This window comes from Heterocephalus glaber, unplaced genomic scaffold (genome assembly GCF_053883595.1).
Source record: "Heterocephalus glaber isolate CG9 unplaced genomic scaffold, H.glaber_assembly_v1.0 deba00001690, whole genome shotgun sequence".
In the NCBI taxonomy this organism is placed as follows: domain Eukaryota; kingdom Metazoa; phylum Chordata; class Mammalia; order Rodentia; family Bathyergidae; genus Heterocephalus; species Heterocephalus glaber.
Genome location: NW_028258415.1, coordinates 99,945 through 126,599, shown reverse-complemented (window position 1 = coordinate 126,599; position 26,655 = coordinate 99,945). Strand labels below are relative to the sequence as shown.

The 26,655-nt window shown below is 35.5% G+C and overlaps 1 protein-coding gene across 1 annotated transcript in view; it reads left to right on the top strand.

Moving 5' to 3' along the window:
• Nucleotides 1-26,333, top strand: part of Myoz2 (myozenin 2) — a 40,407-nt gene extending 14,074 nt beyond the window's left edge. The window contains exons 4-6 of the mRNA XM_004870046.4: nucleotides 6,461-6,590; nucleotides 10,449-10,632; nucleotides 25,902-26,333. Coding sequence (XP_004870103.1) covers nucleotides 6,461-6,590; nucleotides 10,449-10,632; nucleotides 25,902-26,136 — 549 coding nt within the window. The 3' untranslated portion in view covers nucleotides 26,137-26,333. The remainder of the gene's footprint in view (nucleotides 1-6,460; nucleotides 6,591-10,448; nucleotides 10,633-25,901) is intronic.
• Nucleotides 26,334-26,655: the final 322 nt, after the last annotated feature.

The window sequence follows — 26,655 nt, the reverse complement described above, 5'->3', positions numbered from 1 at the left end:
ATGAAATGCTGTAATTTAAGGCTTATGTCATAATTAAAATAAGTCACTACCTAACTATTATGGCTTTGTTTCCACACTTAACTATGATATTGGAAGTACTGGGTGTCTCCTGATAATTAATAACTACCTGAAAGAGTTGAGTCTCCCATTTGTCATTAATCCCCAGGAACGCTTAAGGTTAATATTCTCAAAAATTAATGTAGACAAAATGGTTTGTAAGTTTAGGCATAATTTGTTTCATGGACACATTCAGAAAACTTAGAAAAGGTAATTCTGTACCTATTACACATATAGATTTCCTATACTTATCTGAATGACTTTTTATTTATAATTAAAGTTAACAGAAACTTTTCATTTTATTTATTTATTTATTTTTAATTCTTTTATTGGTACATTTTAGGTATAAAATACAGTTACGTTCATCATTGGAATCTTGTACCTTTACTTGATGCATCTTGGTTCTTTTTTTCTTCCCCTTCCCTTGCCTTCCCTTCACCCCTCCACCCTTCCCTATTTGCACAGACCTGGTTTCCATTCTTTTCCTTTTCTCATATTTTTTATTTTCCCTTTTTTCCTTTCCCCTACCCCTCCCACTTCCCCTGCACCTTTAGACCTTTTCTTCCTGTTACACAATATCAATTATACATTTTTTAAATTCCAATATCAAGATCTAGGTGACATTACCACAGATTTTACAGAATTTAAAAGGATATAGAAAGCATATTTCAAAAATCTTTTTTGAAATAAATTTGACAACTTCTGAGAAGTACCTTGGAAGACAAATTAATGAAGCTAACTCTGGAGGAAATATAAAATTTGAATAGCACCTATTAAAGAAAGTATATTCCTAGCTTGAAAAACTACCTATATGACAACAGCAGGCTCATAAACATTTTAACTGATAAATTATATAAAACAATTAAAGCAGAAAAAAGAAGAAACACTTCTCCCCTCATTTTAGGAAATCAACATTGTGCTAATCCTAAAACTGGATAAAGATAATAGAAGAAAAAGGTATGAACATAGATAGAAATTTGTTTAACAAAACAAACAGAAGTCAGATCTGGCAGGATGTAGAAAGTGGTTTTGTTATAGGGATGGCAGTGTTGGTTCAGCATTGGAAGATCACCCCCAAAAGTCATCATTTAAACAGAGGAAAGGAAAAAGCCATATATATGATCCTGTCACTAGTTGGAGAAAAAGTATTGGACTAAATTCTACAGCTGTTCATGGTAAAAGCTATCAGGAGACTAGAAGTAGAACAGAGCTTTCTCAACAGATTAAAGACATGTACTCCATACTTCCAGTGAGAATGCCTTATATGAATGGAGAAGGTACAATGCTTTCTCCTTAAGGTGGGGAACAAGGGCAGATATGCTTACTCTTTATCTGCCCATTAAACTTTGAAACCTAGGTCCCACCGAAATAGTCTGGCAATAAAATGACAAAATTAGGATAGGATTGGCAAGGTAGAAGCAAAATCTTTATATGTGGATGAAATGATCATCTACAGAGAAAATACTAAGAAATCTCTAGGAGCCCCTAGAACTTGTATTTGAATTTAGCGGGATTAGAAAACACAAGGTATATAAAAATTCAGGTCTATCTATACTTGCTATAAATGAATTGGATATTGAAATTTAAAAGCTATGTAGGAGTACAAAGGACCTAGAAAAGCTAAAAATAAACAAGCAAAAAACAGTGTTGGAAGACATTTAGTACCTAATTTTAAGACTTCTTCTAAAGCTACAGTAATCAAGGCAGTGTTGGTGTAAGGAAGACATATAGATCATTGGAATAAAACAGAGAATCTAGAAATAGAACCACACATATATGGTCCACTGAGTTTTGAAAGATTATTTAACATTAGCATTTTATAGAATATAAACTCAATTCAAGACCTGAGGAAGAGATAGTGTTTTCAGCAAAGGGCACAAGAACACCTGGTCTCCGTATATAAAAAATTAACCTCAACCCTTTATTTCCATACATGAAAATAACTTGAAGGGATCTATGAATCTAAATATGAAAGCCTAAAAGTATAAAACTTTAAGAAGAAATTATAAGGGAAAATGTTTATGAATTCAGGGTAGGCAAGAACTACCTAGGATACAAAAGACATGATGTATAAAAGAAAAAAATTCATAAATGAGATTCCATCAAAATTTAGAACTTTAAATGACATCATTAAAATGAAAAGTAGTCCTTAAACAGACCATATTTACAATGCATATAATCTATGACCAGAATATATAAAGAATTCTTAGAGCTCATTAATATACAACCCAATTAAAAAGTAGACATAAGATGATAGCCAGTACAGCACAAGGAAAGGTGTGCAACTCTAGAATCAGAAAAATACTAATCAGTACAATAACAAGATTGAATTATACACTCATTAGGGAGATGAAGTCAAAAGTTTTAAAAGCCTTGTCATGACTTTTTCTTTTTGTTGGATTCTCCCCCTTTGCGTTTAATTTGTCATGCCCAGTGGATTCATTCTGCTGGGTTTCCTGGGGTTGTGATCCTCATTGTCTTTTCCTAGGGTATTGTCTAAAATTTTTTGGAGTGCCAGTTTGGTATTCATGAAGTTCCTGAGGTGCTCTTTATCATGAAAGTGTCTTATTTCTCCATCAATTTTGAAAGATAGTTTTTCAGGGTACATCAATCTGGGTTGGAGGTTGTTTTCTTTTAGGGCTTGAAATACATCACTCCAAGCTCTTCTTGCCTTGAGGGTTTGCATTAAGAAGTCTGCTGTGATTCTGATGGGCTTTCCTTTGGGTGTGATTTGTTTCTTTTCTCTCACTGCTTGTAGAATTTTTGTTCTTCTGTTGGATTTCTGGAATCCTAACTATTATATGCCTATGTGTAGATTTTTTTTATTAAGGCTAGCTGGAGTCCTATATGCCTCACTTATCTGTATGTCAAGTTCTTTTCCCCTCCTTGGGAAGTTTTCTGCCATCACTTCTGTGAACAGTTTTTTTTATGTCATCTGCACTCTCCCCTGTTTCTTCATTGACTCCAATCAGTCTTATGTTATTCTTCTTTGCATCATCTAGCAGCTGCTGGATTGATTTCTCGTGTTCCTTTACAATTTTAAAGCAATTTTTCTTTTCCTGGTCACTAATTGCAATCTTTCCTTCTGTATCTGAAATTCTATCCTCACACTGGTTCATTTTGCTGCGCAGACTTTCGGTGGAGTTTTTAATCTCCTGGAAATCTGTTTGCATCTGTTTCATGGATTCCATTTGTTTCCTATGTTGAGATTCCATCATGTTCTTCAGGTCCTCTATTTTTTTAATCTGTGTCCTCTCTAGATTTATTAATCATGTCTTGCACCATGAGCACAATTTTTGCTGTTATCTGAGTAATTATTTCTGATTTCATTGTTCCCAGATCCTCTTTTGTTGCCAGTTCAGAGAGTCCAGGTGGTTGAGTATCAGATTGTTCCATCTCGTTTCCCTTTGGGGTTGCTGTAGGTGATCTGGAAGTCTGTTTTTGAGGCTTGTTTATGTGTCTTCTCGTTCCATGGGGCGGTGGGGGGGGGGGGTCGGGTGTGCTTCTGGCACCCACGTGGCTCACCTTCTCTGCCCTAGGAGCTTGGGATGGCAGCGGGGGAGTTTTCTTCTGGGTGCTGGGAATAGCTCACCTTCTCTCAATTTTTCATTTTATACAGGAACTGTAGGTTCATAATTTTAAAAATTAAAAAAATACTGATTTAGTCCATAAGATTGAATACTTGGAATAGAAGCTAAATACAAAATGCAGAACATATATGTACATATGTTAAAGTGCTTTAAATCAATTTTTTAAAATAATCTTTAAGTATAACATTATTTTAGAACAAAGAAAAAAAGAACAATAGTGTTCAACTAGATTTAAACTGGACTATAAACTAGTTGGGGACGCAAAGTGAAATAAATGCAGTAAAAAAATCCAGCTACCAAAAACATATAAGAAAGATCATGAGAGGGTGGTATAGATCTTAATAAAATGTTGAAATACGAACTGTGGAGAGCTTTTGGTAAGTTGAGCTAGTCAGAATGAAGAAGGGAATGTGGAGATGTGTCCCAGAAGGAATCTAGACTTGGGTTTGACAGAGGGAGGGCCTTCCACACAGATGAAGCAGCCCGGGAAAGCCATGAATGGTAGTGAATACAGCAACTGGATGGGAAATGGGCTGGGAGAAAGGTACTGGTAGGCGTGAGAGGTAAGGAGTACTAGTGAGTGCAAGATCTGGATTCCTAAGTAGAGCTTGTGTTTATTCGCTGGACAATAGGAGTGATTACTACAGACCTGAGTCATGTGGTACTTGGAAGCACTGGCATTCACACTGACAGAGAAGGGCCGGGCAGGAAATGAACAAGAACAAGAGGGGATGACTGTGTGATAAAGGTATGAGCCATGAGGCCTGCACATGAAGACTACATGAAAAGAAAAAAGTGATGCTTTAAAATAGGTTATAGTAAAAAGAAATCAGCTAGATTTGATTAATTCACTAAGAATTTAGCAAATATTCACTGAGTGTTTATGCTATATAAGGCACTGTAAAAGGCTTTGTAAAAATCAAATAGATGAGTAAGAAAAGTCTCTTCTCAAGGAGCTAGCAAGCTAGTAAGTAAAATGGCACAAGAAAGGTGATTTAAAAGGCAAATGATGGCAAATGACATAGGAGGGTCAGAAAGAAAGACAAAATGCTTACTGTAGCTTGAGGGGACATCAGGGAAGGAAGGGCTTCTAAATCAGGACAGATCTGACCAGGAAAATAGTGACGGGGCTCTCTTGCCTGGGGAACTCCTGTGACCAAGAATCAAAAGTAGGAAAGTGTATGAAGTAATGTGAGAGGCATACTTGGGTTAGTCTGATGCTTCGGTTACATCTTTAAAAACTGATGAGAGATCTGAGCACAAATCTTTGGTAAAGTGCGAACATGATGGTGGGTTTGCAATTATTATGCAAAGTTTGAAGTTTTAAAAATGTTTAAAGTTTGAATATTTTTGCTATAAATGTCATCCTCAGGCAGAGACAGCTATGCAAGAAGTCTTTCCCAAAATATAAAAAGTGGAAATTAAGTCTACTTTAAGTTAAATCTTTTGTTTAAAAAGCTATTCTTTGAATGTATGTGTATATTTTTCTTGAAAAATTAGTACATAAGGCAAGCTATCAATACTTTACAAATATAATATACTCACGATGATTTCATTTGATCATTTTCTGCTCTGACTAAATAAGGGCTTTGATGCAGTAGGTAAAAGAACAGGGATTAGATTTAGATTATTATTTTGGAGGATACTACAGAGATTAACATAAGTGCAAAAGACACTTGGAGAGGGGCTCTTTGAGTGAAGTAAGAAAATGATAAACTATCTCCTTCATAATGTTATCAGATGAGGCTCTTAATTTTATTATAAAATTCTAGAAAGTTAAATAAGTATTAAAATGTAAAGATATAGTTCATCACAAAATCTAATAAATAAATATAAAAAATACAAAACCAGGCATCTTCTACACATGTCACACAAAGAAAAGTCAATATGGGTCTCTTTCTGCCATGCTCTTGACTAAATTTTTCTTTCTCACTTTGACCTTATACACTTATGTTTAAGACAAGGGTGGCGATGCGTGCCTGTAATACCAGCTCTTGGTAGGGTGAGGAAATAGCAAGTTGAAGTTGACTGAGTTCTGCATAGCAAGTTCATGGCCAACTTGGACTATAAGACAAAGATGCTGTCTCAAAAAGAAAAGTTTATTTCAGCATTTTATTATCTAAAAATCACAAAATGTGCCTTTTAGAAGTCCACACAACTGAAAATACAAATAACTTTTCTGTTTGTTTTTTATTTTGGGATAGATATTATATTTACAACTGCTGTTTAAATTTCATGTGAAATTTTAAAACTTTCTACATATTAAAGAAACTAAAGCTCAACTATAAAAGGAAATGCTAATATAAAAATCTCTAAGTTAAATATTTGACCAATATGCTCTGCATTATTAGATTAGTAAAGATTTAAAAGTTAAATATATTTTTATTATAGGGATGTTATGAATAGAAAATTAAATACTTGATTTGAAGCACTAGATGTGCCTGGCACACAATAAGGCTTAATAAGGCTCAGTTAATTTTGGTTTTAATTATTATTCAGTGATATCATCATAAAACAGATGTTAGATTGATATCAGCAAAATTTCTCATTGAACTTCTCAACATTATTACCATGCAAATTATTGAGGACCGGGGATTTAGCTCAGTGGCACTACACCTGCCTCACAAGCCCAAGGTCCTGAGTTCAATCCCCAGTACCACGCACACACACAAAAATTATTGAGGCTATGGAAACAATAAAGTGACATCGAATTTAAACTTCGGATAGACAAATGGAGTCTTTTATGTACAGCTCTTATTAGTGTACCTAACATTTTGGAGTTTTCAGCAGAGTTTACTTTTGATCAAATACAGCACAATCTTGCTATGCAAAATGAGAAGATGGATGGAAGAGACTTGGAAGGTAGTTCACAGCAAGCACCCTTGACTCCTCCCAACACCCCAGATCCACGAAGCCCTCCAAACCCAGAGAACATCGCACCAGGTAACTAATCCCCTTACAAATAGAACAATAAAATTACTAGGTACTTAAGATGTGACTCCAGTCATTTGAATCATTTATTAAAAGGCATTTATACTAAATAGCTTTTCTCATTAAATGTGATTATAGATAGGGGCTGGGGTTTTAGCTCAGTGGTTCCATTGCCTGGCTCACAAGGGCAAAGATCCAAGTTCAATACCTGGCACCAAAAAAACCCAAAAAACAAAACAACAAAACAAATATATATATATATATATATGGTTATAGATAAGTTTAAGATAATTGTAAAAGTTCAAGCCTAAATAATTATATAAAATATTTATAGTAGCCATAAGTTCTTTCAGATGGTCCACTGTATTTGTTGGGAATTACATTGAAAATGAAGCAATTTATAGCTATATTGAAATTCTATTTGCATGGGACTTTGTAATTTATGAAATGCTATGATATACATTGTCTTCAATTTCTCAATAACTCTCTGACATAGTTATTCACAATTACTGTCATTTTATATATTAAGAATGTCTACACATTATGAATGTCAATGAAGCCATATTAATTGGTCAAGAATTGAACACAAATCTTGTACTAAATTTACAGAAACCTCATGTGAAATGACCTTGTAGAGATTGCTTTCATTAGTTTCTGCTCCCTCAAAAGACTTTGCATGCAGTCCCTTAAGAGTGTACATTTGTTCATTGTCTTAGAAGCAAATCTTATACTCAGTATATATTATTTAGAAATATTGTTAGATATTGAAAGAAATTTGGAAAATCGTATTATCTATTTAGACAGTAACTTTTCAAAATAACTTACAGCAAATTTGCTGTACAAAGTGGACCTTTAACTTTAAAACCCTTTTTTCTTGAAAGTAGCAATATCTGTCATGTTCTCATAAAATAAATGGTAAATTTACTAAAATCACTACTAAAATTTTTCTTACATAGGAATACTCTACTGCTTTTGAAAATATGTATATGAACCAGCTGTGTAACACTAAATCTTTTTAAAACATGAACTGAATTGTCAATATGGAGCTTCAATTGAATACGTATTCTTATTAAACACAGTGAGGACAATAACACTGAGGGAAGCCAATTAGTGACAATTGATATATGTAAAATTCTGAAATTGAGGATTGAAATAAAGAGAACTTTTCTGGTAGCTTTCAACCAACAGTTATGGCAGAAAAGCAAGCTTTTGAATCAAACAGATCTGGGTTTAACTCTGGGTTTTTCTACCTTTTCCCATTTAACTACTACATTGGGAAAGAAATAAATCTCTTTGAGCCTCATTTTCCTCAGTTTTTAAAATAAGGAAATCACATCTCACTGTACAGGGTCATTGCTAGAATTACATGTGATGGTCTAAGTATAGTCTGTAATGTAATAAGTACCCATTGAAAGTTAATTTTTTTACCTACCCACATTTATATCCTTCTTATATGATAGGATACGTACTGTATTCTTTTAGCTCCAAATACTGTACTGTAACACCTTGCTAATTTTTGAAATAGTTTTTTTTTTGTTGTTTGTTTTTGTTGTTTTAAAGAGAAAAGAGAGCACACATATGAAGAAGTTAAAATTGCTACAACTTGGTATTCCCATCTCTTAGAAGTTTCATTATATGATTATCACTATATACCATGAAATTTGAAATGAATAGAAGAATTGTTCTCTAGCCTCATGGAATTCCTTCACAGGGAACAAATGGACCTTGGAGGGAGACAGGAGGAGACAGCACAGGTGTCTAGTACATCCATACTCCTCAAGGAGAGAATGGAGGGAGATGAGGTGGACAGTTGGGAGCTGTGTGTGTCCTGCTAAGCAGTCCAGCTTTCTCTGGAGGAGTGTGATCAAGCTTGCAGTCACTCAGGCAGCAGTGTGGGGTTAACTGACAGAGAGAGGGGGGTTGGGAGCTGAAGAATCAGTGTGAAAGCCCAAGCCAGAGACAGAGCCTGTGCTGTAACGGAAATGGAGATGAAAGAACAACGTATTACAGTGCTCTGTTTGCAAACCACCTGCACAAGATTTGAATGAGAATTTGATAAAGATGTGAATTTCTAGGCCATACTGAAGAGTTACTAAAGACAAGTCTCTGGAAAGAAAAACTCATGATCTAGATTTTAAATAAGTACTCAAGGTGACTCAGAAACATAAATTGTTCGAAAGTCACTATTTCAGAAATCCTTAAGAGGTAGAGTCAGGATAAAACATGGTGGCACATGTCTATAATCACAGACTCTCTGGGAGGCTGAGGCAGGAGGATCCAGAATTTGAGGCCAGCCAGGGCAATTCAGCAAGACCCTGTGTCAAAATAAAAGTGAACAAAGTGGGGTTGAGGTAGCATGTTTGTATGGTATGTGTAAGGTCCTGGATTCAGTTCCCAATACTGTAAAAAAAAGAGTAATTAGTAATACTTAGTGATTTGTAGGTAGAGTTTAGTGTAGGTGGACAAAGAAGACTTTAGAACTAATAATGCTTCTGTCTTGGGCATCTAGGGCAGTAATAACATCGCTAAGTTGACTAATACAGAACAAGAAGTAGGATCCATTAGAAAGTGGTTGCATTTAGGTCTAGACAGATTATAAAGGATGCTAATGGAATGTTCACTTGGGTGAATAGAATAAGGGGTTCAAAAGAAGGCTTGGAGATTAAAAAGCGCAGATGGAATTATCAATATGTAGGTCACACTTAACAACCATAAATGCAATGGACTTTTCTAAGAGAAGAAATAGCGTATGGGAAGACCTTTGATTAACATCAGAATTTAAGAGGCCACCAGAGAAAGAGGTTATGAAAAGAGATTACCATTCCACACTGGAGGCAATCAGGAAAGAAAGGAAATAATCACAAATAACTGCCTAGAGGTGGAACTATCAAGGAAATGTGTGAAAAGATGAATGTTGACCATAGGCATCTCTTCACATGTTGAAGTTTGAAGAAAATAAAAAACAATTTAGAGATAGGAAAAAGTATGTGGTAAGCCCAAAGTAGAAGTAACCCAAGGGTTTTGACAACATGATAGAAGAGAGAACTGTTAAGGACAAAACAGATGGGCCTGGGAGTGTGGATGCAAAGCAGACAGCTGTGTCTTAGGAACTCCTTTAAAGGTTGATGCCAAGAATTTGTGTGATTTTTAAATAATACTTAAACAAAATGTCTAGCTTCTTGGAGAAGAATAACTCAGGGTGCTGAGGCCAGAAGCATAAAAGCTAAATTAGAAATCTTTTTATTTTTAAGAGTAGGAAAAATTTATTGAGAGAGACAGAAGGGGGACTGGGAAATGGGTTTTCCCTAGGTTAGAAATCTTAAAAAAGAATAGGAAGACCTTAATTAGGAAGTTAAAGAAAATTACTTCCTTTATTTGAAGCTTAAACACTTAGTAGGGCAGTCAGCAACTTAAAATAGGCAAGACCCAAATATCACCTCTAAAGAGCAAGCTTTGAGGAAGGGAGACTTTATCTTCACTGCTATTTCTCTGGACCCTAGGCTACAACTCAATACCCATTTTTAGATTAATTATTTGTGAAGTCTAAAACCTAATACAAATTAATGTAAGAGGCACAATTTTCAAAAAAAGCAAATGAATTACCTGAATAAATATAGTCAAGGAAAAAGGAATTGGATGATTTGAAAACCTTAAACATTAAGAAAAATGGTTGTTTTTTAAATTCCATAATCTAAAATGAGATTTTAAAATATGTCACATTTTCAGACTGCTGTTTTCTGAGAGATCATAAAAAGGATGAATTCTTCATAAATTTACCCCAGCATGAGAATTAAACATAGTGAGATGTTAGGTGGAGTTAGTAATTCTAGGACACTTTGTTTACTTAGTTTTTGCTTTATTTTTCCAAAGGATATTCTGGACCACTGAAGGAAATTCCTCCTGAAAGATTCAACACCACAGCTGTCCCTAAGTACTATCAGTCTCCCTGGGAACAGGCCATTAGCAATGATCCGGAGCTTTTAGAGGCTTTGTACCCTAAACTTTTCAAGCCTGAAGGAAAGATGGAACTGCCTGATTATAGGAGCTTTAACAGGTAATTCAGTTACTGGGAATAACACTGTTGGCATATATAATATAAAGATTTTTGGCATCATGGTTTAAATGTTTGCTAAATGAATGAGACTATAAAAAGTCACATAGGCAGATTTCCATGTCCACCTATGGAAGAACTGTATAAAAAAATAACTAGAAAAGCTGATATAAAAGAAAGATTTTTAAAAAAAGATTGAAAAGTTATTGAAGAAGTGGCTTCTTAGGGGCCAAGATCTTGCAGGGAAGGGAAATTCAGAAATTTAAACCCATTATTTGGTACTGCTTTTCCCCCTGAGGCATGTGTGGATTCTCTGGTACCATCTAAAATGAGGCCGAGAAGCTGAGCAAAACTTCCAGCAGTTCTAAGTCTGAGAAAACCAAAAATAGGAGTATATAATGTTTTAAGGAGGAATCCTGGTAAATATTCCAAGCTTTCAGCTGGAAATCCTAAAACATATAGCACTGAAGGCAACAAGTAAAAAAGATCAGAGTTCACCAAACTAAATATGATTCCCAATCAACAGTCTGAAGTTTGATAAAGCCCACTTCCTCTACATCAAAATGCCTGCCTTGATAAAAATAAATATTCTCTAGGAAGAAATTGTACTATTTGAATACTCAATAATCTCTACAGTTTTTTGTCTTTCTTTTTTAAAAACCCGCATAACAAAATTTCCTATCTTAACCATGTTTAAGCATACAGTTCAGTGGTGTTAAAAACATTCATAATATTGTGTAGCCATCACCACCACTATTTCTATGACTCTTCTCCCTTGTAAAAGTGAGACTCTGAACCCATTAAATAATTACTTCTCATCGCCTTCTTTCCTAGGCTCCTAACAAACATCACTTTACTTTCTCTCTCTCTGATTTTTACTACTTTAAGTACTTCACGTAGTGGAATCATATATTTTTTGTCTTTTTGACATTAACTTCACTTAGCATAATTTACTCTAGTTTTAAAACATATTTTATAAGTATATATTACCATAAATGTCGAAAGATTGATTATTGTTATGGGAAAAGGGGGTTGTGATTGGCCAGGGACATGTACAGGGCTCTGGAATAACTCTTAATATGTGAACTCATTCCAAGATTGTTCATTTTATATTATATGCACTTATATGAACATTTCTGTACTTGTGCTATACTGAATAACACAAAAAAATTATGAACTCATTAAACAGGATTCATGGCAGAGTAGACATGGCTGAAGAGAGGATTAGCAAAGTTACACAGGAAAATATTCCAGCTGAAGCATAGGAAAAAGATAAAGATTCAAAATAGGAAAACAGTGGAAGACATAAGCAGAACAGTAAAATTATTAGTATACTATATGTGTGATTAGATTTCAGAAGGGAATAAAGGTGAAGAAATATTGGAAGAATAAATAGCCAAGAATTTTTAAAAATTGACAAAAGACATCAAGTATAGGTTCAAGAAATAACGCACAACTGAAGAAGCATAAACTAATGACAATAAGAAAATCTTAAGGCTAAGGAATAAAAGATTTATTATCTGAAAAGAAGTAAAAATGAGTCAATTTCCTAATTGAAATTATGGAAAACAATGAAATAATTTCTTTAAAAGAAGGAAGAAGCTGCCAGCCTATAATTCTATATCCAGTGAAAATATGTTTAAAGGTAAAATTCAAAATAAGACATAGGTACCTTTTGAAACGAAGACATTTGTTGACCCTTTTTAGACAATAAGAAAATGATAATAAAAGGAAGGGAAAGATAAAAATGATTATGTCCATAGAAAATACAAAATAAGTTATAGGTAAGTCATTAGAATTAGTTATGTTAGCAAAAGTACAGAATACAAGGCCAACATAAAAATTACTGGTATTTCAGCTGGGGATTTAGCTCAGTGGCACCACACCTGCCTCGCAAGTGCAAGGTCCTGAGTTTGATCCCTGATACCAATAAAAAAAAAATTACTAGTATTTTAATACACTGGTGTCTTAGTCACTTTCCCATCACTAAAGCACAATACCCAACACCTGCAGCTTTACGAAGAAAAATTTTATTTCAGTACACACTTTTACAAGTTTCAGTTCACACTCGGCTGGCTATAAGGCAGAAACAGCATGGTAAAAGGGTCGTACAGAGGAAAGCTGTTCACATCATGGTGGCTAAGAAGTGGAGAGAGAAGAGAGGAGTCAGGGAAAAAGATAGATGCTTTCAGGTCACACCCTCAATGACCTTCCTCTTCTGAGCAGGGCCCACCTCCTAATGGCACATTCAGTAGATCAATCTGCTGATGAGTATAATGCTCTCCCAATCCAATCACTCCCCAAAGCTGTGAAAGTTTTGAGGGACATTCTGAATCTAAACCATAACAGCTGGCAACAAATAATTAGAAAATAAATAGTGTCCATTGATTTTTACCTATGATCTGTGCACTTTTTTTTAATGCATTTTAGATTTCAGTAAAATTTTTAATTCAAAAAGAAATCAGGCAAAATGACTCCAATAAATATCTGGGCCTTTATAAATTAAATGTGTCAAAAACCATTCTTTGAATTAGTCCAGAACACAGTCAAGTCATTCACAAGAGAGAAGAAAATAATTCCCATGTTAAGAAGAGTTATTTTCCCTGCTGCAGGTCAACAGGATATTATTTTATCAAACTACTCAAGATTATGAAAAAATAATTGGACTAAAAATTTAGTTCCTGTTATACATTATGTTTTAAAAATAAAATGTTACAAGTATCATTTCCCTTTCCTTCTGTTTATTACATAGCTCAACATGTTATAACATTAAAATTTGATTTTGATATACATTTCCCATTTTTGCAAAAACAAATGGGAGGAACAGACAGAGGAATAGTTTCCGGATAGTCCCGAAGTTCTTACAAAGAGTAAAACAATACTATTTAATAGCCCTATGTTATAATACCTAATTATTATTATTAACCCAATAAAGCATAGAAAGGTAAGATATCATCTAACAGCACTGAGTGGTGATAATGACCAGATGGAAATTGGCTCCCAAGTACAAGCAACATGAGCTCAAAATGGGCATGAGTTGAATTCTTTCCAGTATATTCAAGTTTTGTGCTGTATTCAAACCCATGTAATAGATTAGAAAAGGTAAACTGGAAGCAACGAAGTTCCTAGCTTTGTTTCAAATACATGTGTGACTTTGAGTATGGCACTTAACCTCTCCTTAATTTCTTCATTTGTAGAATAAATAGTATGATTACAATTAAAAAATAAATAAAGTCCGTGCATCAGTTATTTAGTAAAATAATTTAATTTCTCTATAACAATTTTACCCTACAGAATAATTAGCAATTGCTATATTATTTAACTTTTTATTATGTTAACTTTTACAAATGGAATCCTAATAGTCCAAATAAACAAGAAAGCATCTATTAACTGAATCTAAATGAAGCAGGTTTATTATTCATTATATAGGTGTCAGTGTATAAAAATCAGGTCAAGTGAGACTTTTTTTGAAGAATTAATGTTATTGGAATTAGAGAACTGAACAGTTAACTTTCAGTAGAATATTTCAGATCTTTCCATGGAAATTTTTGCTGCACTAACTTTGACTAAAACTTGAAACTACTTTCAGAATGCTAATGGACTCTCTTTAATTTGTGTCTTATGGGGAATAAAATTCAACCAGGATGTAGTCTTAGTGGTGCCAAAGAAAAGAAATGAAAACTCTAGTTTCTCAACTGCAACCTTCCATTGAATCTGTGGTAGAAGTTGGGAGAAGAGTGAAGAAACGGAAGGGAACACTGTCATTTACAAGAGAAGAAGATGCCCATAAATTCACAGAAAAAAAGTGCTAGTTGAAAAAGAAAAGGCAATCCACTAAATACTAAACCCAAATAGTGGATTTGGGTTCAGAGGAACTTTTTTACTTTAACTTAATTCAGAAAATAAATACATGATTAAATTTACTTCTGGAATTAATAAATATAAAATCAGTTGTACACATTCAGTGTAGATCTACCCTTTTGACTCCAGCTTCTTCTTTTTTTTTTTTTTTTTTTGGTACTGAGGGTCGAACTCAGGACCTTGTGCTTTCGAGGCAGGCGGCAGAACCACTGAGCTAAATCCCTGGCCCCTCACTCCAGCTTCTTGTATCTCATGGTTAACTATTCATTCTTAAAATCCCAATAAGGGGAATGTAACCTGTGCAATTTTACAGGGCCCTCATTTTGAAAGGGTCACGCTTGGTTTAGTAATGTTCTACTGTTACTGTCTTGAAATTTTTAGTAAGTTTTGAACCAGAGGACCTGTGTTTCCATTTTGCACGAGACCCTACAAACTATGTATCTGGTATGGATCCAGTTTAATGTGGCTTTCCTGATCCACCAGGCCCATGAAGATGCTTTTTGCTTTGGGCTTCTCTGGCCTCAGGATATTCTTCCCTTATAATAACTACTTTATTCCACATGTTTTTTCTTCTTATTTCATTCTTTGTCTGTTAGGTCATTGAGGTTAAAATCTACAATCTTTTTGTTTTTGACTCTCCAAGACATAGTAGAATGTCTAGACATGGTAAAATTTGTTGTATAAATAATAAGTCAATCAGCCAATGAGCAAACTATTGACATACATTGCCAAGTGTCCAAAATAATTAATTATTTTCTTAGAAATCTTGAACATCAAAGAGTACGTTTTTTTTTAGATTGAATCAAATGTGAGTCATAAGACACTTCAAGTCACTAAATCAGATAAGAAATGAAACAATGAGTCAGCTAGCTTCATCGTGAATGTGACAGCAACCACGCAGAGCCAGCCCAAGTGGGTTCAGATTCCTAAATGCCCTGCTCTACTTAGAAAGTGATCTTAGAAAAGCCCAGTAGTCCTTAAGAATTACATGTTTTGCACAGGTGTGATTTAGGGTAGTGATTAAGGAAAGCAAGACACCTAGCTGCATAGGTTCAAATCCTAGTTCCACAACTTTATAGGTAGATGACTCTGGGAAAGTCATTAACTTCTCTGTACCTGTAAAATGAGGGTATAAATAGAACCATCTCCTAAAGCTGATATGGGGATTTAATGAGAGAACCATGTAAATAAAGCCTCTGGTACTCAAAGTGTGGCCACAAATCAGCTGCAAAAGCATCACCTGGGGACTGGCAGGAAATGGAAACTCTTGCCCACCTCTCCCAATGACTGAATCAGCATCTGCATTTTACCAAGAGACCGTGGTCATACCTCTAGCTTGAGAAGCACTTAAACAGTGTCTGATACACAGTATCCAGTCAGTAAATATTAGCTTTCATCACTACTATGTCTTCTGAAGTTTAATAATCATAAGGTATCTGAAAATTGATCCAACTTTTTAAAGTTCTTTTTTCAAACAAACTTCTCTTATTTCCAAAATAATGATTTTTAGGCCCTGGATGGGAGTCTGTACTAACATGATTGTGGAAATACTACATCAGACTGAGGTTACTGACCTAATCAGTGACCTGTTATTATCTACATTTTTCACAGCAGTTTTGAGGAAAAATTATAAGGTCAGTCATACTGAGAAGCAATGTAATAGAAAATTAACTACACTGCTCTTCAGAGGGAGCAAAATACTGGAAGACAAGAAAATTATAGATGTGAGATTTTATACATATATGGCACAGTTATAGCTGTCACAGCCATTGTAGAGGCTATGTATCCACTCTGCACATTCCCCTCAGTTACTGAAGATTTGAATATCTGGGTCTCTGTCCCTCTCTCCTGTATTTGTCCTGTCTTCACTCTTTGGTGGCTTCAAAACTCATGTAAATGATTTACTAAGCTTTCTGCTCTTGCAAGTCTTTTATTATCTCTCATTGAAGGATCATTTTCTCAACCCTACTTCAGGTACTTTTAGTTTTTCTTAAAATTTTTCCTTACCATTGCCAATGCCATGTCCAAAAAACTCAACGTTAAGTATAAGATATGATAAAAAACTACAGTAAATTTTTTTAAATATTATAGTAAAAGACACATTGCCATTAATCGCCTTCAAGACACACCCTCTCACTTTAAACATACTTATCCCATTATTCTTGCTATTTGCTGAAGCAGTTCTGGAAGTTCTCTTTAGTGAGTGTCTTAGTTGTAGCTGCCTCAATGTTCTACAGTGATTCAAGAAGTTTACCTTCATGATTATTTTGTTTTTGTTTTTGTTTTTTTTTTTGTTAAATTCTTTTATTGGTACATTGTAGGTATACAACACAATTACATTTCTCATTGGGAATTGTACCTTTATATAATGCATCTTGGTTCTTATTTTTTCCCCATTCCTAACCCTCCCTTCACCCCCTCCACCCTTCCCTGTTTACAAAGACTTTATTTCCATTGTGTCCATTTCTCAGCATTTTTCCTTTCCCTTCTTTCCTTTCCCCTGCCCCTCCCACTACCCCTACCCCTTTGGACCTTTTCCTCCTGTTTTGCATTATCGATTACTCATTCTAATTATTGGTACATTTTAGGTATACAATATAATCACATTCATCATTGGAAATTTGCAACTTTACATACTCTCTCTTGGTTCTTATTTTTCACCCTTGCCCAGCCCTCCCTTCAACCCCTCCATCCCTCCCTATTTACAAAGATTTTGTTCCTATTTTTCCATTTTCTCGTATTAATCCCATTCCCTTCTATCCTTTCCCCTACCCCCCCACTTCCTTCCCCTTAGCCCCTTTTCTTCCTATTTCACATTACCTATTATACATTTTAGTCCTTATTTACACTTTCAGTTTCTCACACCAGAGAAACTATTTGGTATTTATACATGTGTGTCCTATTTATTTCACTTAAGAATATCGTCTCAATGTGCATCCACTTAACTATAAATGTCTCTAATTTCTCATTTTTTATGGCTGAGTAGTACTCCATTTTATAAAAAACCTCACATTTTCTTTATCCAGTCTCCAGTTGATGGGCATTTGGGCTGTTTCCAAGTTTTAGCTATCACAAACTGTGCTGCTATGAACATGGGCACACATATATCACTGTGGTATGATTCTTTTAATTCTTTGGGGAAGATCCCCAGCAGTGGAATAGCTGGATCAAATGGGACTTCCAGTCCTAGTTCTTTGAGGTATCTCCATACTGATTTCCATAGTGGTTGCACCAGTCTACACTCCTACCAGCAGGGGAGCACTGTTCCTCTTTCCCCACAGCCCCACCAGCATTTGCTATTGGTTGATTTCATGATAGCAGCCATTCTTCTGGAATGAAGTGGAATCTCAGCATTGTTTTCATTTGCATCTCTCGAATAACCAGTGATGTTGAACATTTTTTCATGTATTTATTTGCTATTTCTACTGCTTTGTCTGAGAAATGTCTGTTCATTTCAGATGCCCATTTTCGGATTGGGTCTTTAAATTTGGGAGGTCTGATCTTTTTAAGTTCTTTATAGATTCAAGATAGTAGACCTTTGTCTGAGGAAAAGCAGGTGAAGATATTTTCCCACATTGTGGGTTGTCTCTTCACACTGCTGGTGCTTTATCATACTGTGCAGAAGCTTTTTAATAAGAAGAGATCCCACTTGTTGATTGTTTCTGCTAGTTCATGGGCAACTGAGGTTTTGTTCATAAAATCCTTTCCTATACCGATGTCTTCAAGAGTTCTACCTAACCTCTGTTACAACTAGTTCAGAGTTTCTATTTTAATATTTAGATCTTTAATCCATTTTGATTTTAGTTTAGTGCATAGCGAGAGATATAGGTCTACTTTTAATCTTTGGCAATTTGAAACCCAATTTTTCCAGCACCATTTATTAAAGGGACTATCTTTCCTCCAGTGAGGGTGTTTGGCTCCTTTATCAAAGATGAGATGGCTGAGTGTATCTGGCGTTGTTTCTGCACCTTCTAATCTGTTCCACTGGTCCTCAGGTCTGTTTCTTTGCCAGTACCATGCTGTTTTCATCACAGTAGCTTTGTAGTAGAGTTGCAGGTTGGGTATTGGGATACCCCCCTGCCATGTCTCTGTTACCTAGAATTGCTTTTGCTATTCTGGGTCTCTTCTTGTTCCAAATGAATTTTTGGATTGTTTTCTCAAGGTCTATGAAGTATGCTGCTGGGATCTCAATTGGAATTGCATTCAATCTATATAGCAGTTTTGGAAGTATGGCCATTTTCACTATATTAATCCTTCCTACCCAGAAGCAGGGGATGTCTTTCCATTTTCTGATATCATTTTCAATCTCTCTTTTCAGAGTGCTATAGTTTTCAGAGAAGAAGTCTTTGATTTCCTTCATTAGGTTGATTCCTAGGTATTTCAGGTTTTTGGATGCAATTGTGAAAGGAATTATTTGCCCTATTTCTCCCTGTGAATCTGTAATTTGTGTAGAGGAAAGCTATTGACTTTTGTGTGTTGACCTTGTAACCAGCTACTTGACTGAATTTGGTTATTAAGTCTAGAAGACTTTGGGTGGAGTTCTTGGAGTCTTCTATATAAAGCAACATGTCAGCTGCAAATAATGACACTTTGACTTCTTCATTACCTATCTTTATTCCTTTTATTTCTTTCTCTTGTCTAATTGCCATGGCTAATGTTTCCAGAACTATATTGAACAAAAGTGGTGATAGTGGACATCCTTGTCTTTTTCCTGATTTTAGTGTGAAGGATTTCAGTTTTTGACCATTTAATATGATATTGGCTGTTGGTTTTTCATAGATGGCTTTTATCAGTTTGAGGTAGAGACTATCCCAATTTTTTGTAGGGTTTTTATCATAAATGCATGTTGGATTTTGTCAAATGCTTTTTCTGCATCTATGGAGATAATCATATGGTTATTGTCATTGGCTCTATTAATATAGTGCATTACATTGATTGATTTGCATATGTTGAACCATCCCTGCATCACTGGGATGAATCCCACTTGATCAGGGTATATGATCTTCTTGATGATCTTCTGCATTCTATTTGCCAGTATTTTATTAAGGATTTTTGCATCTATGTTCATTACTGAGATTGGCCTATGGTTCTCCTTTTTGGTTAGGTCTTTCTCTGCTTTGGGGATCAAGGTAATGCTTGCTTCCAGGAATGAATTTGGGAGTATTGCTTCCCTTTCAATTTCATTGAAGAGTTGAAACAGTAGTGGCACTAGTTCCTCTCAAAATGTCTTGTAGAATTCAGCAGGGAAGCCATCAGGGCCCGGGTTTTTCTGAGTTGATAAGTTTTTTATTATGTTTTCAATTTCATTGGTTGATATTAGGTTGTTTAGAATTTTTAGGTCTTCTTCGTTCAACTTTGGTAATTCATATGTATCTAGGAATCTGTCCATTTCTTCTGCGTTTTCCATCTTATTGGTGTATAGGTTCTGGAAGTAGGTATTGATGATCCTCTGGATTTCTGCTGGGTCTGTTGTAACTTCACCCTTTTCATTTCTAATTGCATGGATTTGGGCTTTTTCTTTCCTTTTTCTGATAAGGTTGGCTAAGGGTTTGTCAATTTTGTTGATTCTTTCGAAGAACCAACTCTTGGCTTCATTGATTTTTTGTATCATTCTCTTAGTCTCCATTGCATTGATTTCTCCTCTGATCTTTATAATTTTCTGCCTTGTATGAGCTCTGGGGTTGTCCTGCTCTTCTTTTTCTAGAAGCTTGAGGTTCAGCATCAGGTTGTTTAATTGGGCTCGTTCTGTTTTCCTAATATGCATATTCACTGCTATGAATTTCCCTGGTAAGACTGCTTTCATTGTGTCCCATAGATTCTGATATGTTGTATTATCATTGTCATTTAATTGAAGGAACTGTCTGATTTCTTCCATAATTTCCTCTGTGACCCATTGGTTATTCAGAAGTGTGTTGTTCAGTTTGCATGCATTTATGAAATTTTTTGAGTTTCTTTTGCTATGGATCTCCAATTTCATCCCACTATGGTCTGATAATATACAGGGAATAACTTCGATTCCTTTGCACTTACTTAAACATGTTCTATGTGTGCGTATGTGATCTATTTTGGAGAATGACCCATGTGGAGCTGAGAAGAATGTGTATTCTGATTTTGTGGGGTTGAAAACTCTATAAACATCTGTTAAGTTCGTTTGTTCAAGACTTTGATTGAGTTCTAGTATTTCATTACATTTTTTGTCTAGTTGATCTATCTATTTGTGACAGTGGGGTGTTGAGGTCTCCAACTACAATTGTATTAGTGCATATATGGCTTTTCATGTCCGTTAGTATTTGTTTTATATAGTTGGGTGCACTAGTGTTTGGTGCATAGATATTTATGACTGTCATCTCTTCCTCTTGAATTGTTCCCTTTACAAAGATGTAGTGTCCTTCTTCATCTCTCTTAATCAGTGTTGGTTTGAAATCTACTTGATCTGCAAAGAGGATAGTTACTCCTGCTTTTTTGTGGGTTCCCATCACATGGAGTATTGTTTTCCACCCTTTAACTTTCAGTCTATGAGTTTCCTTTTGAATTAAGTGTGTTTCTTGTATGCAGCATATTGTTGGATTTTGCTTCTTGACCCATTCTGCCAGTCTATTTCTTTTGATTGGTGAATTGAGACCATTAACATTGATGATTATAACTGAAACGTATTGACTTATCATTGCCATGACTTTTTCTTTTTGTTGGCTTCTCCCCCTTTACATTTAATTTCTTGTTGTGCCAGATGGGTTCATTCTGCTTTGCTTCCTGGGGTTGTGATCCTCAATATCTGTTCCTAGGATATTGTGTAAAATTTTTTGGAGTGCTGGTTTGGTATTCATGAAGTTCCTAAGGTGCTCTTTGTCATGAAAGTATCTTATTTCTCCATCCATTTTGAAAGATAGTTTTGGATGGTACATCCATCTGGGTTGGAGGCTGTTTTCCTTTATGGCTTGGAATATGTCACTCCAAGCTCTTCTTGCCTTGATGGTTTGTGTGGAGAAGTCTGCTGTGATTCTGATGGGCTTTCCTTTGTATGTGATTTGTTTCTTTTCTCTAACTGCTTGTAGAACTTTGTTCTTCTTTTGGTTTTCTGGAATCTTAACAATTATATGCCTATATGTAGAATTTTTTTGATCAAGGCTATTTGGAGTCCTATATGCCTCACTTATCTGTATGTCAAGCTCTTTTCCCCTGCTTGGGAAGTTTTCTGCCATTACTTATGCGAAGAGTGTTTTTATGCTATGTGCACTCTCTCCTGTTTCTTCATTGACTCCAATCAGTCTTATGTTGTTCTTCTTTGCATCATCTAGCAGCTGCTGGATTGATTTCTCCTGTTCTCTTAGAATTTTGAAGCAATTTTTCTTTTCCTGGTCATTAATTGCAATCTTATCTTCTATATCTGAAATTCTGTCCTCACATTGGCTCATTCTGCTGTGTAGACTTTCAATGGAGTTTTTCATGTCCTGGAAATCTATTTGCATCTGTTTTATGGATTCCATTTGTTTCCTATTTTGGGATTCCATCATGATCTTGAGCTCCTCTCTAGATTTATTAATCATGTCTTGCACTAGGAGCACAATCTTTGCTGTTATCTGAGAAATTATTTCTGATTTCATTTTTTCCAGATCCTCTTTTGTTGCCAGTTCAGTGGGTCCAGGTGGTTGAGTATCAGAGTGTTCCATCTCATTTCCCTTTGGGGTTGTTGTAGGTGATCTGGAAGTCTGGTTTTGAGACTTATTTACGTGTTTTCTCATTTCAATTGGGGGGGCAGGGGTGTGCTGTTGGTGCCCGTGAGGATCACCTCTGAGATGGGAGAGGTGCGACAGGGGCCGGGAGCGGCCCGGAAGCCCCTTCCTCTGGGCTGGGAGTGGCGGGACAGAAGGCGGCCCAAAAGCCTTTTCCTCTGGGCTGGGAGCAGTCCGACAGATGGTGGCCAGGAAGCCCCTTCCCATGAACCAGGATCAGGTGGCTCAGAAAGTCCCTACCTCTGGGCAGGGAGCGGCGGGATCCAGTACCATGGTCTGGCGGTCTGGTGTCCTCTGCGTCTTTGTAGTGTGGAGCCAGGTGGCTGTACAGAGGAGCGGGGGTGGGGGTGCAGTGGATTGCTGCCGGGGTGAGGGCTGCTTTGGAGTGTTCCGCGCAACTCACGACCTTGGTAGGGGGTCTGCAGACCTGTCTGTCTGCAGCAGGCTGGTTTGGAGCATTCCACGCCACTCACGACCTCGGTAGGGCATCCCCAGACCTGCCTGTCTGCAGCGGGCCGATCTGGTGCATTCCGAGCAACTAGCGACCTCCCCTTCATGATTATTTTGGCTTTGGAGAAGAACTAGAAGTCGCACCGAAAAGGTGGACTATGAAGACTATCTCTAGGAATAAACATTCTGTAAACAAGAACCCAGAATTCAGTACAAAAGGAAAATGATGAAAGCCCACATGTTATGTATGTAAAGATTATAAATTGAACAAATTTGGAATACAATTTAGTTGATACAGGTTGAATTTCAGGTATATATATTTTTATAAAAATGCAAATATTGCAGAGTTCAAAGACTACATTGATGAACAGAATATTCAGTGAATATTTTTAAACAAGATTTTGTTTTAGAAGTTTGACACTAAGTTTTAAAATTAATGTGTAAAATTTCAAATGTCTTTGAATTAACCTAATAAAAAATTTGGAAGCTTTTTAGAATTATTTTCTCTACTTTGCATAATAATAAAAGGAAAGTGACAAATTATATAGTAAGTTAAAAGCAATATAAAATATTTTGAGGGGCTGAAGGTATGGCTCAGTTTAGAGTACTTGCCTATCATGCACAAGGCCCAGAATACCACACATACACATTAAAAAAAGACATGTTGAAACAAAATGTGACTATTAAACCTTCTTCAATTTTAGGCTGTATTAACCATAATTAGCAGCAACAAACATACTTAGCTCCTACGAAATTGGTTGTATAAAGGGTATGAGGCCTGAAGCATGAAATGCTCTTTTACACTCTACTCCTTGGGCACCTCTTACACAGGCCTTTCTAATGAATTCAGTTTCCTCCTGAGCTCCCAGCCTGGTGGAACATGGGAACTTGGGGAAGGACAGAATTGTAACTAAAAACAAAAAAAGTAACATCTGATAAAGAAGCTACACCATCAACACTGTAATTGATGCACTGAGACGATACGAAAGAAAGAAATTAAACATAGCCGGTCTTTTGACAGACTGAAATTGATTTGAGAGCCCACCTGGTTGTACACACCTGTAATCTTAGCACTAAGGAGGATGAAGCAGGACAGCCATGAATTTAAAGCTAACCTGGGCCACAAGGTGAGTTTGAGGCCAACCAGAGTCTCAAATCAAGACCCTGTCTCAAAAAATCAAAAATAAATAGATATAGATGAAAATAAAATTGATCTGAAAAGAGAAATTTCAATTGAAATCGCTCAAAAGTAATGGAGTCAAACTTTTACTACACTATACATATTAGTCTCTGTATTACTTCTTTAAGAAAAGACAGAGAATTAAGATTTTGCAGAAAGGTAGTAGAGTGATTTAGCTACAAAAGAAATGAGATTCCCCTCCTGGCTTTTAAATAATGTTCTCCACAATACTGGAGAATCCATATGGTTTTGACTGTTCCTGTTGTTCACATATTTATGAGGATCTTCCAGGTACAGTGCATTATACAAATACTATATACTATAATGAGTTGCAAACATACATCTGAGAGAATGCCCATCCTTTCAGAGGGTCTGTTAAAAAAAAATAAAGGCAGATATGTCAAGCAATCTAACAAAAGATGGAAAATGGGATTACAAGAGAGATGATAATAGAGGTAATTATCTTATTTCCTCTACTGGAAAAGATGATGTATTCTAGCCATACTTTGCTGGCTAATTTCTGATCTTCAGACAGCAGTTTAAATGTCATTTCTTCAGAGCATTCTTCTATGATGACTCAGTCTAGAGTAACTTGTCATTCAGTTATTCACTATCACATCACCCTATTTTAACCTTCTGCATATCTCATCACTATTAGTTGTTTTTCTATGTGAACATTTATTATCTGTCTCCTTGACTGAAACAAAACACCTGAAATTTTGGCAGTAGGTTCACTGAGAACTATACCTGAAACAAAATGAATAAATAAACTAATGCCCAAGTCAAAGCAAGCTAGAAATTTATATAAGCTCTTGAATGCCAAGAGAAGGAATTTGGACTTTATTCAGAAGACAAATGGAAAAATTTTGAAAGTTTTGGGGTGAAAATAGAAAGACACAAAATACATATGTCTAGCCCTCAAAGAGTTTATGATTCACAGATGAACCTTAGGCAAACTATATTCTTTTTTTTTTTCTCTGTACAAGGGATCAAACTCAGTACCTTGTGCCTGTGAGGCAGGTGCAGTGCCACTAAGCTAAATCCCCAGTGGCAAGTTATATTCTTTTTTTTTTTTGCATCACAAAATTTTTAACAAGTACTTGTTTAACTCATTTCTACTTATTTTTGAACTGATTTTTTTTCCTAAGTTCTTTTATTGGTACATTTTAGGTATACAATTCATTTACATTTATCATTGGGTGTTTGTACCTGTACATGATGCATCTTGGTTTTTATTTTTTCCCCATTACCTGTGCACCCTTCAACCCCCTCCACCCTTCCCTATTTACACAGACATAATTTCCTTTTTTTTTTCTTTTCTCATAGTTTTTCCTTTCCCACCTTTTCTTTTCCCTTCCCCTCTCTTCACCCCTTCATCTTTGGACCTTTTTTCCTATTTCCAATTATCCAATATTCATTTTAATCATTTTAACCCTTGTTTACACTATCAGTTTCTCACACTAGTGAAACTATTCAGTATTCTTAAAAAGAAAAACTGATGGCTGGGGGTATAGCGTAGTAGAAGAGCATTTGCTTAAAATCTGCAAAGCATTGAGTGTGATCCTCAGTATGGGGGATTACGGGGACTGAAAATAAAATGACCATATCTTAAACACCAAATGATTGATGGAAAACAAGCCATGCTACAGGAATTTGGCTAGAGAAGTGGGGGCTGAGATAGTTAGAGGGAAGATAGAATTGAAAAGTCACAGGACATACAGAAGTGGAGAGAAGGCAAGAAGGAAGTATCTTCAACATTGTTAACAAAGGCTTAGAGGCCAAGTATGTTTGTGATGAGCTCAGAGTGCAGGGAATAGATTACATCAGTCTATACCTAAAAATTAACACAAAGAAGTTACAGTAATTTGTTATTAAATGGTTCTTTTGTCATTAAGGCATAGAAATGCTTGCCTCAAAAAAACTTAAAAATATATTACAAATATAAGACCATAAGAGTGTATTCATAACATTGTGGATTAAATTGTTTTCTAGATTCTGGAAAATAAATTTTAATATTAATTATTACTTTGGTTTCTCTCCATTCTCCACAGAGTTGCCACCCCATTTGGAGGGTTTGAAAAAGCATCAAAAATGGTTAAATTCAAAGTTCCAGATTTTGAGCTGTTATTGTTAACAGATCCCAGGTTCATGATCTTTGCCAATCCTCTTTCTGGCAGACGGTCCTTCAATAGGACTCCTAAAGGATGGATATCTGAGAATATTCCTATAGTGATAACGACAAAACCTACAGAGGACACCACTGTCCCAGAAACTGAAGACCTGTGAAGAAAAAGTTGTACATCACAAAAAACTCTGAAATGTAAACACTGCTGTTTTATTATTCTACTTATTGGCAAAGCCACTTACATTCTTCATTAATAGTTATAGCTTATTAGCAATTATGTAATTTTCCTTTTATGGTCTTTAATTTCGATCTGATATCAAATACTAATGAAAAATTAAAAATCTTATTTTAAAAAATTTTTAGCTCCCTTGTTTTCATTCATAATTTTATCTCCACCTGGTTTAAGCAATTCAGCCTTTTCACAGTGAAAATTCAGGTGGAAAAGTAACTCACAACAAAAGTTTTCACATTTCTTTCACTTAAAATGAGTCATTTCCAGAATGTTTTTCACACAGAATCTAGAACGAAAATACTCTGTAAGGTATGCAGATTCACTCAGCATTTCATGTAAGAAATGCAAGCTATAGAAGATGATGTATAGATATTATTGATAAAGAAAAGGGTTGGGTACTTTCTTCCTGGTGACCATAATAAAATAGTGTGTCTGAATGAAGACATTT